General features: G+C 35.3%; 1 protein-coding gene across 4 annotated transcripts; it reads right to left on the bottom strand.

Annotated features, from left to right (window-relative positions):
- Positions 1-601: 601 nt before the first annotated feature.
- On the bottom strand, positions 602-15,487 carry LOC116291093 (uncharacterized). Of its 4 annotated transcripts, none has more exons than XM_031698208.2 (6): positions 15,345-15,487; positions 8,096-8,557; positions 7,445-7,694; positions 6,780-6,992; positions 6,305-6,385; positions 602-5,611 (listed from the first exon to the last, which is right to left on the bottom strand). In XM_031698208.2, exons 1-6 carry the CDS (start codon positions 15,396-15,398, stop codon positions 5,349-5,351), a joined length of 1,323 nt encoding a protein of 440 aa, XP_031554068.1. In that variant the 5' UTR covers positions 15,399-15,487; the 3' UTR covers positions 602-5,348. The 4 variants fall into 4 exon arrangements, with proteins under 4 accessions (XP_031554068.1, XP_031554067.1, XP_031554069.1 ...); XM_031698207.2 differs by having other exon boundaries at positions 6,780-6,995; XM_031698209.2 differs by lacking the exon at positions 15,345-15,487 and adding an exon at positions 9,877-10,419 and having other exon boundaries at positions 6,780-6,995.
- Between the last annotated feature and the right edge of the window lie 421 nt (positions 15,488-15,908).

Below are 15,908 nucleotides of genomic sequence, written 5' to 3' on the forward strand. Positions count from 1 at the left end.
TATTCTTGGATTATCGCAAAATTTCAAATCACAAGTATGACTTTGCGTAACGTAAAAGATGCGTAACGTAATGAGTCACGTAAATTAGTGTGAGTGAGTGGTGGGTGTGGCTTTTGTCTGGTTCTAGCTTCAAAGTTCAAAAGGAAAACGACTATACACCGAATCGAAATATGGCGACCAATTTGAAAAATTGTTCTGCACTGACTAGAAACTGAGTAGCCTCGTGTTCACGTGAAAACATAAAAGCGTTTTCACATGTAGGAGAGGCTAGTCAGTCGCTAGTCAGTGCAGAACAATAGCTTTTTAAATTAGCCACCATATTTCGATTCGGTGTATTAGCTATTCCGAGGTTAAGGGAAAACCTGGGTCGAGTTGGCATTCCAGTGCATTGTGGGGCTATTTTAAACTAAACAGACGCTATCTTAAACAGCCCCAAAATGCTTTGCGATGCCAAATCTACTTATTTTTTTCCCTCCGTCTCGGAATGGATGAGAAAAACACACCTTAAGAAGGTATGCACTGGGAAAGAAAAATGCAAGACAAGAATGAAATTGCATTCAACAGATTATTTCTACATGGAAAAACAAAAAAACAACAGACATACAAAAACTTTTTTATTACTGAAAACTTCATTTATGATAGTGCATAAGATAATTAATACTTATTTTATACTCTCAATAATAAAATAGATTCAGAGATTCACATATATGTCTCTGCTTCTCTTGTGTGTGTGTGTGTGTGTGTGAAATAATTATAACTCAATAGGTAATATTATTAATAATATCCAATAATTCAATCCAAACAAAGGGTTGAAAAGCTTTCATATTGAAAACTTTGATTAAATAAAGGAGTAATCCTGATCATACCAAATATGATTAAGTCACTTTGGATGAGTTCACACAGAAGTGAAAAAATCTTTTCAGTGGTTGCAGTAGGAATAGAAAGATAAAAAAACAAAGACATGTTTTCCCATTCCAGACCACGTGTCATTCTCTCGAGTATCACTTCTTTGTTTAATGGTTGTGCATCAGAAGGCACATGACCATGGATACAACTCAAACAAAGAATCTTATTCTGGTTTGAAATGGGAAAACATTCCAGAGTAAAGACAGTCAATAGACCCCTTGCAGCACTTTGGAATGCAGCTCCATCTGGGGGGACAAAACAATAGATTACGATCCTTAGGGGATAATTATTCTTTTGTTTCATCCCTAGATTGACCTGCTTTTACGTCAAATGGGTTCTATTGCATTTTTGTTGATATAGATAGTGCACTATCAAGAAAATGGTCATAAATTAGGAACAGAGAAAATATGTTTAAAATATGGAATATTCAGCCCTACTTTTCAACAGGCTATTGGTTTTGGCTGTCCATTTTTCACTTTCGTATCCCCACCCTTGTTAGTTCAATGTTTCAAAAAACAGTCACCTTATCTCTGATTATTCTCAGTAATTCACTTCCATGTAAACTAATCTATCAAACTAACTTGACTAACTCTAATTAAATAAAATACTTCAAACCCAGAGTGATTGTAATAAAACTGTGAGATACTTCAGTTTCAAGTTATCTGTTGATGAGGATTAGCCTCAGTTTTATGTATAATAATCATATGTTCCAGTGAAGGTCCATAGAATTTCAAAGTGTTTTTATTGTTGAAGTTGTGCATTCTTTACTTTACTTTTGGTATTTGTGAATATTTTGACACTGATACAAGGCTAAGCCTGAGAAAATTAGTCTGTAATCAAGGAACAATAATTTGGAACTCAAAAATGGTCCATAAAACACAGGAAAGCCAATTGAAGTATCTTTTTTGCATGCTTATTAAAATCACTCTAGCAGAATATATGATTGATGGACTTATAAGCCATTTGACTCAAACTTAAATCAATTAGATATATATGTATATCTAAGGACAATAGTTCTTTTTAGGTAAGGTGCATTTTTTATTGGATGGTAGAGAGCTGCAGGGTTCATTCTCAGCTCATCAAAATAAAACTGGTTTGAACCTCCTCAGAAGTTCAAATTTTACCTGATGACCTTCCCGTCTGAAGTCCTGCCCTCTGCCCAATCAAAAACGTACATTCCATTAGCTTTCATTTTAACTTATGTATTTTTTTAATTCCTTAAAGTAATTCCTCTCTAAAGATGAAAAACGCATCAGGAAGCAAAAGAATCAGTGGCTTTTTAAAGACCAAATAACGAAAAATATTTATGAAAATATGTATTCAGAAGCGAAAGTTCAATCGTAAAGCATCATGGGAAACGTATGGGATTGATTTTCGTTTTTTGTACCCAGGTGACTAACCGCGCTCAAGGCAAGACTTCCAAGGTTGGTCCGCCTTGGTCCATCTTGGTCCGTCTTGGTCCATCTCAGGATGCTTAGTCAAACTTTAGAGCAAAATTAATTCCAATTGTTTTAACGTATTTTTTTATTTTTTATTTTTTGATTGCAAAATATTGGGTAAAATAAACGTATTTTTACAATTAGCGCATTTATATGACCGAATAGGATTTCAATGTTCTTATTTTGGATTTTGCATGAATGGGAAACAAAGGAATCCAAATAAATAGCTTCTCCATCCCAGTTTGTGATTGGCTAGTTTCTTCGCATCATGATTGGTCCTGAACTAAGAACATTGCAGTCAAAGTTCTACCCAGAATGATTAGCCAATAATGGTTTATTCGCTGTTCGATTAGCTCTAAACTAAGAACGTTGGTTCATCAATGAAGCACTTCTTGTTTCCCATTCATACTAAATTTGTTTTGGCATGAAGTTAAGTATCAAATATCAATCGTTTTAGTTGCAATATTACTAGCTTGTGAAACAGCCACGTCGTTTCCATTTACTACAGCTAAATACGCGTAATCGGCCGCTCACCTCAATTGTGTTGTAGTCCATCCAAAAATCGGCATAAACAGAAAGATCGTGCTGTTTTATAATCTAGAATTTGATTACAACGTTAAATGTTGCGGGTCAATTTATCAAAGTTAGAATTTTTCAATACAATGCTTCAAAACAAAGCTAGCGTCCAAGTCATCAACGACACAAGCTAAAACCGAATTCGTTGCGAATGAAACCCTGAGATTATTCGCGCGTTTTGTTTGCATAAACTACAGCAAACCTATAAACTACAATAACTACAAAAAATTCTAGAAGCATGTCCTTTTTTTTATCAAAATAAACTTCGATTATGTAAGGAAAAACGATTTTCAAAAGTTTTTGTTTATATCGTTATTTTTTTCTTAACTTAAAAGCATAATGTCACGTGACTTTTGTCACGTGGCGTCAATTATAATCAAAAAGATTTATCAAGCTTTATCTCAATTCATTGGTAATACAAATATAATAGTAGAAAATAACATTATTAAAGTGCAGATATTTTGGGTAAAACCCATACTTGAATATTTCATGAAAAGTGAATAAGTATACAAAGCAAATCTTTCATTGATTGAAACTAAACAATAAGCGTTTTTCAATTGGTTCAATTTACGTCATCACTAAACTATTTGTCATCTAAAAAATGCGCAGGATACTGGGCTGTGCAAGAGATATTTTCCGAGTTTGATAAACAGGATGCATTACGGTCTAGCTTGAGTACAAAACAACACCATTTAAGGAGTAAAAAGATTTTAGTACCCAAGCTAGACCATAATGCACCATGTTCTCGGAAAAGTCCAGGCTGGCACGTCTGACGTCATAGTAGGAAAAGACCTTGGATCCTAAGAACTTGTTTCGTATAGTATTGTGGACCCAAGATCACTGTTGCCTAGTAACCAGACTCCCGCGCAGTGACGTAATGACAAAACATAATATGGTTATCTTGCTACAAGTTACATTCAATTAACAGTTAATTAGTTAATATTGGTTAATAAATTATCATTACTTAGCAATGAAAAGCGGATTAACAATTAGCACGTGCGTTCAAGGTTATTGGAATCCAATGAACGGCTTTAATATAAAATTAATGGGTTAATAAAAGATTAATGAGTGCTGATAATTTCGTTAGCTACTGATTCCTCTCGCAAAATTGACACAATGAAATACGAACAGAATCTCTAGTTGAGAAAACTGAGCGAATCTTGACGGAATTGGATAAAAAAAGAAAGTGAAAAAAGAAAAAAATATATATCAAAAATGGCCCCAAAACAAACTAAGCTTAACTTTTGTTATATACAAGTTCATTACATTATCTAATACCACTAATATTAATACTATTTTTGATTTAAATACGCTACTTTAATCACGTGACAACCGGGATATTTGCCCCCTGGGGGCTATGGACTGGGCTCCACCATTGGGTGAGACAAGTCCCAACTATCACGTGACCAAAGATCTACAATAAAACGTTTTCTCGGAAACCTACTACGACACGTAGCTATACGTCACCAAGAGTGACTACTCCAATCAGAGCATCAAATGCTCAAGTTCATGCGAACCACCTTCGTCAATAAAAGTGAACGATAACGGCGGTCTACCACAGTTTTGACATGCGCACGAGACTCATCAGTTACTCTTTGCGCATGCGTAGAAACCCCAAAATTTTTTTCAAATGTTCGACAAAATACGATAAACGTCCAATAATTTATATTAATTGACAGTCGTAGTGATACGACATTCCTATCGAGGTCAATTGCTTGGCGATGTGATTAGTTTATTAAACTGCTAACTTCAAAACATTCTTAACCACTTCAAAATCAATATTCTTTAAATATCAGAATATCAAAGATATACTTTAATTGTTTTAATATAATAGATGTGCATTTTGACGCCATCCCACGTATCCCACCCAGATCACATTTATAGATATAGGAAAAAGATTTTATTCAAGTTTCAGAGAGAGGGAAGAAATAAATGAAACGGAGAGAATATAGCTGGACTTCATAAAATACTAGAATAAAATGTTTTCATAAGAAATTGGATAGGGAATACTTAGATATTTCACCAACTTGAATAAAAGCCAGCCCCATAAATCATATGATCTTTAACACTCACCTCATCAACCCTTGAGTTCCAAGCGTTGAAGATAGACAACTTTGGAAGATATACTAAATATCACACAGATAGTATACAACTATTTCAAGAGTCGTTGTCGGTCTGAGATCTTAAAACTAAAATCTGACCAAGTAACACGCTGCAAAATGATATATATTCAATGCCAAACAACGCAGTTTCCTACTAGATTGAAATGATGAAGCATGACCTTTGAGTGTGTTTTTTTTTTTTTTTTTTTTTAATATTTTATCGAGAAAACATAGAAGCTCGAGTATTCCCGTTTTCGTTTAGTCTCAGATCGCCCATTTTCGATCTGGGGCCGACAACTCTTTTTGAAACAAGTGTAAGAAATGTTTATGTATATTTACGAACTATTTCTGCCTCGTGACTCCACTTCATTGCAACAAGGACTTCGTACAGCTTTTGCACCGTGCTGTCTTTAAGATGACCCCAGTCATTCAGCATGTTCTCGGTTGCCTTCGACTGTTCTATATCGAAGTTCAATATATCTTTACTTGTATAACCAAGTTTTGCCGCTAAAGTTTTCCAACGCCCTCTGGGGTTAAGGTAGGAGCTTAACTCCTCTATTATTGAGTAACTGGCGTTTCTCAATAACTCTGGGGGGAAAAGGAAAAGTGTCTTAGAAATGGTGCTATCACTATTCATTCTTGAACCATTTTGAGGATAGTGTATTCTTTAGTGTATCATTGTAGTATAAGGACAAATGTTTCTTCAATTAAGTATTTTAAAGCCCCTTAATAAAGGCTTAATAAAGGAACAGTCTTAGTTTTCAGGCTAAGCGCCAGCGATATATCAAAATGCATTACAACATCAGAAAAAAACGGTTGAAAAGTCTTGAAAAATGATGTGCGTGTATGAGTGAGGGTGGTGATGGTGACAAGGATGGAAGAAGGTGGTTTGCATACATTGCCAAGAGCGTCATATATTTGTGGTCAAGTAAAAATGGAAGGTAATAAAAAGTCTTATTAACATGTCCGCGATGACGAAACGTGCAAACGGGGGATCATCGGGAGCTTTTTGTTTCTTTTTTAATGAATAGAAAATGCGCACTCGTGTTGTGTTCGATCATAAACACACCTGAGTAATGGTAGAGCATGAGAGAAGAGTAAGAAGAAGCACGACGCGTTGCGGAGTTTAAATTGCCCCTATATATATACCCTTTCTGCCATGACTTGGTAGCGGGATGTTAGCAAGAAGTGAAGATGGAGAGGAAAGTGGATGAGAAAATGAATAACGGACGGAAAATAAGAGAAAAGCAGTGTTCAATATGAATTCATTATCCACCATACCTGTTGAACCGGTCACCAATGGCGTTCTGCTCAACCTATTGGTCTCAGTTTCTTTAGGATGGTGAGGATAAGAAGGTGGCGCTGAAGAAACAATAACATTACGTTAGTATGCTAACAACAAAACCTTATCATATGTGACAGCACGGTTGCTATGGTAACAACTACTGCTCAAGTAACTGAAACTACATACTGTAGTAACAATCAACTTCACATCATTATATATACGGTTACTATGGTGACATTAACTGTAGTGTAGTTACTATGGCAACAATCACTATTTTAATTGTACGGTTACTATGGTGATACTCCATATATCTTATATTTATCTATAGTGTGGTTGTTAACTTTGAATTAAGTCATTGACACAACAAAAGAAATAGAGACCATGTTGGTGTTGAACAACAAAAGAGATCAAAGAATAAATTCTCTGGTCAAATACAACCAGCATGGCGTTAATAAAACAAGCAATATTTACTTGTTTTCACAATGGTCGTTGATGACTGAGCAGTAGCTGTTTTGTTTCTTCGCCAAATTACATAAAGTACAAATATTAGCAGAGCCAATCCTAGGATCCCTCCAACGATCGTCGATATCGTTTTAACGGTCGAGAAGCCACCATTACTAGTTCTATTTTTCTTTGACGTTATCTGCTTGGCCCCCACTATACTAGAGGTTGGACCACCTATACCTGCTAAAACACAAAGAAAATCGTTTAATTAACTTGTGCTGTGAAGAGTGCAGGAGCATCGTGAGTTAATATAACACTGGAGCGAACAGAAGCGTCAATTTTTGCGAAGGGACGAAAATCAGAGAAGTGACATTTGAAAAAAAAAAAACATATAACAGCGGTTTCCAAGACAAACGAGCGTGCGTGCGTGTTATATTCATCTGTAGGTGAATTTAACAGCATAAGACGTAAATCGTGACCAATGAGAGCTCCAGATTTATGATATTCACTTGTGTAGTGTAAAAATACTAGAGTGAAGTCATTAAACCCGTGAAATAGACATAAGACTAATACACGTTAGTAGACCCTAATTCCACTGTTTTCTTTTGTATCTATTTGACTATTACACGTTGACTAATAATTTTTTGTTTCACGGGTTAAATGCCTTCACTCTAATAACAGTTATTTCTTACCGTTCGTAGCATCAAAGAGCTCTGTAGGGATGCTCGTTGTCTTTGGTCTTCTTGTCGTTCCGTTAGCGAACGATTCTGGCCATTTTGATTTGTTTTGTAAAATAAAAGTTTTAATTTTGTTCTCAGGAACAGCTTTACAGATTGTATCTCTCTTTCGATTACAATGTAAATCTACTTGTTCGTTTGGCCCACACTTTTTACACGAACGACAAGGTTCTGTTTTACTTCCTAGATTAGAAAATGTTATTCCCTGGGAGGAAAAAGAAAAGAAAAATTATATATCAAGTATATATCAAGCAAAGAAAGGATCGTCATCAACGAGCTTCATCACCATTATCATTGACCATCGCTTCCATTATAACGGGTTATTCTCATTCATGTCGCTTTAATCATAGCCATTATCATCATCATCATCGTTTTCATCAACATCATTATCCGGGACCCGCTCACCACCGTCATAATGTTCATCATCATAGCCATCATCATCATCAACAACATCATTGTCATCATCCATCACCATCATTTGTCGTTATTTCTACCATCATCGTCATCACCACACCATCATAGCCATCATCATCAACAAAACCATCGTACCTCTATCATGCTTCATAAAATCGTCAATCTAGGTAATTAAATTCAGCGTCCACTCACCCTAACACATCTTTGACATCGTGTGTTGGTTGTACTCGTGCAGTTCTTCACCACTCCATGGCCTCTCTTACAGTTTTTACATCGCGAACAATATAATGCTCCAGTGTCGAAATAATAACCATCCTTACACCTGCAAACCGTGTTGTGCGTGCCGTTACATTTCCTGACTACGACGTTATTTTTCCCTATACATTTCGAGCATCTGATACACTGTGATTTATCTTTATCGAAATAATATCCATCTCGGCATCGACACTTGGTGTCGTGCGTTACATTACATTTGTTGATTATAACACTATTCAGTCCACACTGTCTGCACTTGGTACATTGTCTTATAACATTTAGTCCATCTTTGAATGTGCCTTCAGGGCACCTCTCGCAAAATGGAGCCGAATTATTCAAACACCCTTTATAAAAGAATCCAGCTGGACACAAGCCGCAAATATGAGTCGCATATATCACCTGCAAAGACAAGAAAATGGTTTAGATTTCTAAAACGTTTTACTCATATCAATGTGTAATGAGAGTTGGGGATCAGAGAGTCAAAAGACATCGTATTACAGGATACGAAGAGCAAAGTTCTTATACAAATATTGGTACCCAAGCACTTGCTCGAAGGAGTGCCATTTGAGGTTGAGGCAAATGAAACTATACGAGCTCAGGGACGATATTGGAAAGGTGCTCCAAATCTCTAGGGACGTTATCCCGATTTTATGCTCTTCTTCTTTCTCGTCCAGATTTTTCCTCTCTAAGGTTTTCTCCAGCTTCAAATTTTTTTCTTTCTTCCTTTCAAAGACAAACGGCTAGTTCTCAATTGTTCTCGAAGGAAGTACGGATGCAAAATGAAAAAGTTTAACGTTCTCAGGATAAAAACATATCGACAAAAACATTGCGAGCGCGACTTTTTGGAAACAAAACACTTTGGTTGCCGACAGTCTGCAGCAAACAAATTTTCTAAACCATACTCAAAGAAGCTAATCGTGCCTAAGGTACCTGGAATCGAAATGACTAGGAATTGGACATTGTAAATTAATCACCTTAAGAACTATTCACAGACCAATGTCTCCAGTATGGCATGAATAACAATCTTAGCCTTTTAAAAAATTTGTACCTTAATAACACGTACAAGCTATTTAAATTTCCCCTAAAAAACTAAAACAATAAATCGAAAATCCATATGTATAATTAGATTGACATACGTTAACTAAAAACACAAAGACGATTGATAATTACAAAGCTCTAGCCAGTACCAAGGAGTTTTTAATTAAAGAAGAAGAATGCTGCTTTATGACAGCTTCTATTCGATGCGCCAAGACGTGTCGACGCGTGTTAGCTTTGACAAGTATGGCGGAAATCGATTACTCGATGTTTCCTTGTGGACGTAAGAAAAAAGAACAGAAATTATGGCTAGATTTTAATGTTATGTCAAAATAGAATCAACGAAGAAGGAAATTTTAGTTCGGTTTTTTGTCGCTTCAGTACTTGGTTATTACGTGCCTAGGAGAGAATGCGGAATGGAAATATGCTTGCGTATCCGATATTCTTCCTCTAGAAAATATTTCACCACTGAATAAATCCAGTCAAAGAAAAAAATATTTCTATCAGTGCTACTATTATCAGATAAGAAAAGATATGGAATTTTGCTTGTTTCATCTTCTTCAGCTCTTGTCAGTGTTACAAATTTCGTAATGCAAAGAAAGAAAGAAAGAAATAGATCTACAAGATTTATAGAAAATGAATTTGTACATTAAAGTAATAGAGATTGCAACATGTATACATACACTTGAGAAAATTACGAGAATGGTTTTGAAGTGATCCATTGTAGGTACTGAGTTTAAGATCTGCGCACGTGAAATTTCAACAAGAGGACACTAACAGCGTGACTAGTTCGTCCCTCAATTCTTGCTCTACAGACTGGCCCAATCTGCTGCTGGAGGCATTAGGCAACTTCGAACTAAGACGTCCGTCCACTCGAACGGTGCTAAAGATTTTCGATGTTTTAGTGACTTCACTTGTTGCGAGATAGAAATACAGCTATCAATAAAACCTCAGACATTTAGCCGTTTATCAAAGTCTCGAGTTTGACCACTACGACCTTGGAAAGGTGCGCTAAACTCCATGCCACACGCCAAGACTTTGTTAGTATTGTTTTTCTATGATTATTGTTATCGAAGCCTTATTAAGAAAGTGTGGTTCGCCTACTTCACTCTTTGATTTCATCTGCAGTAATACGAACTATTACTTCGTCATAACTCCTTAGAGGGGATACGTTTAAAACGTTTTCTGCTGACCAAAGGTCAGTGGGCTTTAGCGTTATGGAGGACAGCTTTACTTGCAACGTGAATTTCTCTTTCTCTCTAATTGTGAGGCTCGGTAGCCAACAATCAACTAATGAATTGTTAATGAGGTCTATTTGTTCCAGGCATTAAAAATAACCATATCTTTAGGATTTTAGAGAATGTCTTAAATCTAATTTGAATGCACTTTTTAGATCAAATTCTATTTGCTTGGGCCGAAATTTCTTTACTTTTTAAGACAGAATCAAACGCTTCCAGAGATAAAAGATGAATTAGCTCTCGAAGGAAAATTTTTTCCATAAAGAAACCCAGCTGAGAAACATCATTCAATTAGCAAGTTTTCCCACAGTTAATTTAATAACTCTTCCAAAACTCGTCCCACTCTGAAGTTCAGAACTACGAGAATTTGCCGACATATGATATGAAAGATTTCATGTTGACAATAGCATGCACAGGTGCCGTATAGGTTCGGCAAACAGCCACCTTTGAATGCGCTGATGACCCAAGGTTATACGATAAGTGACATGCTTGCTGATGGAATGGCGAGTAAAAACGAAATTTACTTCTGGTGGATGTTGAGCGTATTTAACGTTTAGTAAAAATTACTAAAATCATTCAGAAACTCCTAGAAATGATTAAGTCATAATAAGAGAACAAAGAGATAAGATTTTAACCCCAAAATTAGGAATTTTTGAGAGATTAAGATGAGTTTACAAGAACTGTCTTTATGACAATGATGTACAAAGTAAAATGGCTTAACAACGGTGACAGCTCTTGATTCATAGCGTGACGTTGAGAAATCTGTCTGTCATACCCTTGAAAATGTTTGTTTTCTAAGAAATCGAAAACCATCACTAAATTAACCTCAAATGAAAATATCGAAGAGAGAAAAATTAATTAAAAATCTACGAAAAAATGGCGAAGACTTCGTTAATACTGACTTCAAAACTCCACTGCAGTAACTATAAATATTTTACTCGCTCCAGGAAAAAAAAACCAAAACAAAAAATAGTAATCCGAGGAGTATGAGAAAAAGTTAACTGGGTATTAAATTTAGAGAGTAAAGTTTGGTTGTAAACATTTTTTTTTTAAATGAAAGTGATACTTGTATGGGCACGTTGCAAGCAAGGTCACTGCTTCATCCTGAAGGTTGAATCCGTTATCTGGTATCGAGAAAAATGCCTTTAGTAAATAAATTCTCTTTTGAAATAAGTTTGAAGGACGAAAAAGGTCGTATAATTTTAAAAATTAGAAAGAAATTTCGTCCATTTGTTGCAAACCCGTAAGTAATAATAACAGAAAAGGTACAGAATCCGAAACAATGAGTTAAAAAAACTCAAATTTATTCATAAACACCAAGTTTATCTGTATCTTTCTTGAACAATATTTTTAAAAGTTTGGAGTAATTACCGAAGAGAAAGAAAATAAAATTACAAATATGTGTAAACTTCAGAAAACTTTTGCGTAGGATGATAGTGAAAAAGGTGAAATGTGCCAAAATAAATGTGCAGTGAGTGACATTAACTACTACAGCATATGAAAGGTTTGTTTAAAGCGAAACAAGACATAAATAGTTCTCTTCGTGTACAACCTCGAATTCTTAAACATAGCAAACCCGTCCAGCTAGAAGGCAAGATATTTTAAAATCTTTAACGAACGGAAATATTGGCTGTAAAAGCAGGATTGAGATATTTTGCTGTAGCTCAAACTATACCTTTTCAATCACGTAGAATTAAAATTTACTCTTACATTCTTTCCTCTGGAAACGTTAAAGCTGATAGCTACGGCGCCTAAATGCTAAGATATTATCGTCGTTTTTAGCCGTTTTAGCGTAAATGTATGAATACTAATAAATGGTGTTTTTGTAAAATGTTATGAATAAGCATTAGGGGTAGATGATAAAAAGATGATCAACTCTATTCAGACAAAATATCAATTAAGATCTATGCCTTGATCCAACGATAACGAAACTACACGGTAAAGTGGATTCCTTTTGTTTCTGTCAAGCGGATTTCCTCGGCTGTTGATTGCGACCCTTCGAAAATATTTCAAGTATATTTTGTTTTCAATAATTACCTGAAGAAGTAACTGAGTTAAGACTTTTCGTTAAAATAATTAATGAAGGTTTTCCAAAAGTTTTAAATAAATAATGAGTATTGATTTCGGGGGGAAATGAAGTTGTACTTTGCATAGTAGGCAAGATGATTTCGTAAGTGTTATTTGTAATTTATTTGATAAAAATGATAAAAATAAAGTAAAAGTGAAATGGAGCATAAATTTCTGGGAATCCTGCATACATTTCGTCATTTTTTCGTGTCAAGTTTGCTAAACTTTCTTAGTTTTTAAGAATGATTTGGAACTTCATACAGTATAAACTTGTGGTGTAATTAAATCAGGACCAGTCTGGTTGGTAAGGAAATACTTTTATATTAAGATGTTTTGGCACAAGTCGGTTTTCCTAATCATAATGTCGTATTTTAACATTCTTTCAAAGGTCTAGTGAGCAGCCAGCCACACGCGAGTAGCCCCAAAGATTTCCGTTAACATATTTTTGGTTTATTTCAACAACTTGAATACCAAAACAAGATAGTTGTGACTTTTTAAAAAGCGGCTCGGAATGTCATCAAACGATTGCATGAAAATTTGAAATCGTAATACCCTTTTTGCGAGACAAGGCTAGATTGCAATGCGATAAAAAAAAACATGTTTTTCGAGCAAGCGTTTTCGTAATTTTACCAACCGGCCTTATATATCGTTGTATCTATTGATAAAGACTGAGATCCAGTGATGAAAATTTGTCTTTGTTGGGAGAATGGTCCTTATTTTTGTACATTAATAAAAATTTTAGCTAAAATGTCAGACGTGGCCGGAAACAATCAATTCAATAGTAGAAATTGAATACATGTAGGAACGAAGAGGCGCACTGTGGAAATTTCGTTTTTGGACCACGCACTAGTAGTATAAGCACAAGTTCCCCCACAATAACAGGCTCACACTATAACGGGGGGAAAAAAAACTTAAAAGAACAAAAAAAACTTCCGACATATAAATTGAAGGATAATTGTTGCCTGGAGAAGCAAGATGGATTGTGCTATAATTCACTATTTGAGTGATGAGTGAGATGAACTAAACCTTTTTTTAGCTGACAGCTTCGTTTCAAAGAGAGAAACCAATAACAAAAACAAACAACACGAACAACAAGTCGACACGAAAAGAATTCAAAATTCTCGATGGAGTTTTTGTTTAGGAAATCCTAGCAGTGCTCAAAAGATGTAACGTGAATTTCTATGCATCAATACTTCGTGTTTTGTTCTTAGTAACCCATATTTTAGTATGAGAAAGTAAAAACACACTTTAGAGATAAGAAAAATCCTTATTTTTCTCAAATCACTAAAGCTAATTATCATAGTTGAGATAAAGATCTGGTTATATTTTGTACAGTACGAATGAGATTTCGATATTTACCTAATAAGCCATTAAAGTAGCCTTGAAAACATTAGCAATGGTCTTGGAATAACTATTGAAAATGGCACGACTTTTAACGAATTCCTAATGAACTCGTATTGTTTAGCATGGAGTCATATATAATATGCATACTATATCTGACAAAATATCACATTCGTGTGCCAATAATATTGACCACAAAATACTTCCTGCGAAAATTCGATTGACTCGAGGTTTGTGTTCTACATACACATTTTAAAAGTAAACTTATAGTACCTGTCAATTATTTAGTAATATGACGCGAAGTAATCTAACTTACGAAAGAAAATGTCTACATAAAAAATGTGCTTACTGGGCAAGTTTGAACAAGAATATTTGTGGGAGGGTCAATAGTCAGCGAACCGAAAATCAAAGCCTTGAGTAAGTGTTGGGCAATAATTCTTCGAGTTGAGCTTAAGATAATCAGGAAAGTTCCCTAAACAAGAGATTAGGAATTAAACTTGGGGAAAGTTCGTACAAAAGGGGGTTTCGTTTCCCTTTGGACGACACTCTAGAAGATGTTTTGAAGATACGTCAACAGCATTCCCGCTGAGCTCGGAGTAAAAACATGGCTAAAAGACATTGTTTCTCAAACTCCAAAGCTACATAAAAACAAAGCTTTTTTATCTCCTTTTCTCCACCTTCAAAAAACCTCCTATCTTTAAGTATTAACTCGATAAATTTTTAGTTTACTAAACGAGCTGGCAAAGCAAAATGGCGCTACAATATAGCTTGTTGTCAAAAGTGAACAATCCTTTTCAATCAAACAAGGTTTTCAGGCTTACCAAGTCATTATCGCTTCGTATCGTGATGCAAAAGAGATAAAAATTACTTCAATTGTAACAGAAATTCAAGGTATAATAAAGAACTCGGGAACTACAGCAATATATATCGTACGAAAGAGAGAAATAATACAAATATTTGGATTCATTTGACCATAGCCATGTTGTCACATGTGTTTCTGTTCTTCGAATCTACCACGAGTTCTGACCTCGATCAGCTATAATATTCTAACACGTCTCGAACAAGAGCAAGAAAATGATTTGGAAAAAAAACATTAACACTGAGCTATTAAGCCAGGGTTTCACACAAACCTGTCTGAAAAATTGTGTAAAATAAGATGGTTTTCAATGTAGAAAGTGTCACATATGGGTTTGCATTCGTCTAGGAATATTAAATCATAATGTAAATATCCATCGATCTAATGCTCATTTTGGTCTTCAAATTAATCCATCCTGCATATAAGCCTACTGTTCAAAGATCTGACTAGAAATTCAGCGTGAAATCTAAGTAAAATACGACCGAAAAGCGAAGGATTTCGTCCAGGAATATTTTTCTCACCAACGGCGATGATCATGTCTCCTCGAGAGTGGAATGAATTATCAAACCATCAATGGCATCTCCTTCGCAATGAAGCAAAAAATTCAAATCTAAATATACGTATGGATATAAATATTTGAAAAACTTACCGTTATTGATAATATCAGAACGGCTAAAATAAGAATACCGTACTTGGCCAGCATAATTTCAATATGGCATGTGTGACAAAACGTCCGATCGATCCAAGGCTCCGGCCGGTAAGGGACTTTACCGAAACTATGACGTCATACCCTATTTTAAGCTTTTCAATGCAAAACTTTAATTCATACAGAAAATTTTGCTCAACTGAAGTTAGATGATAAGCAAGGTTAAACTGATTTGCGTATGCGTATTACCTATATTTTGAGAAAATGAAATATATTATTTCATCATTTCCTGTCAGTATTATAAAAGTTAGACCGGCCAAGAAAGCGTCACAAATATGTCAGTCTATTCTATAGAGTCCCAATGCCGAGTTGTGAAGTTGACAGCTATTTTCGTTTTCTGCATCGGGCTTCACTACAGCGCTATTTCATGTGATATTTGCATGATGCAAGTTGGTTGGTGCCACTGCCTTTGATGAATATACGTCGTACTTCGTGCGCGCATTGCGCGCAGCCACCGAGTTTTTCGCTCCTAAATTTTGATAAATTTAACAGCGTCGGGATAAACAA

The sequence above is a fragment of the Actinia tenebrosa genome, unplaced genomic scaffold, assembly GCF_029948245.1.
Source record: "Actinia tenebrosa isolate PJP-AT-01 unplaced genomic scaffold, QUT_ActTen_1.0 PGA_scaffold8__29_contigs__length_14323225, whole genome shotgun sequence".
Taxonomy (NCBI): Eukaryota; Metazoa; Cnidaria; class Anthozoa; order Actiniaria; family Actiniidae; genus Actinia; species Actinia tenebrosa.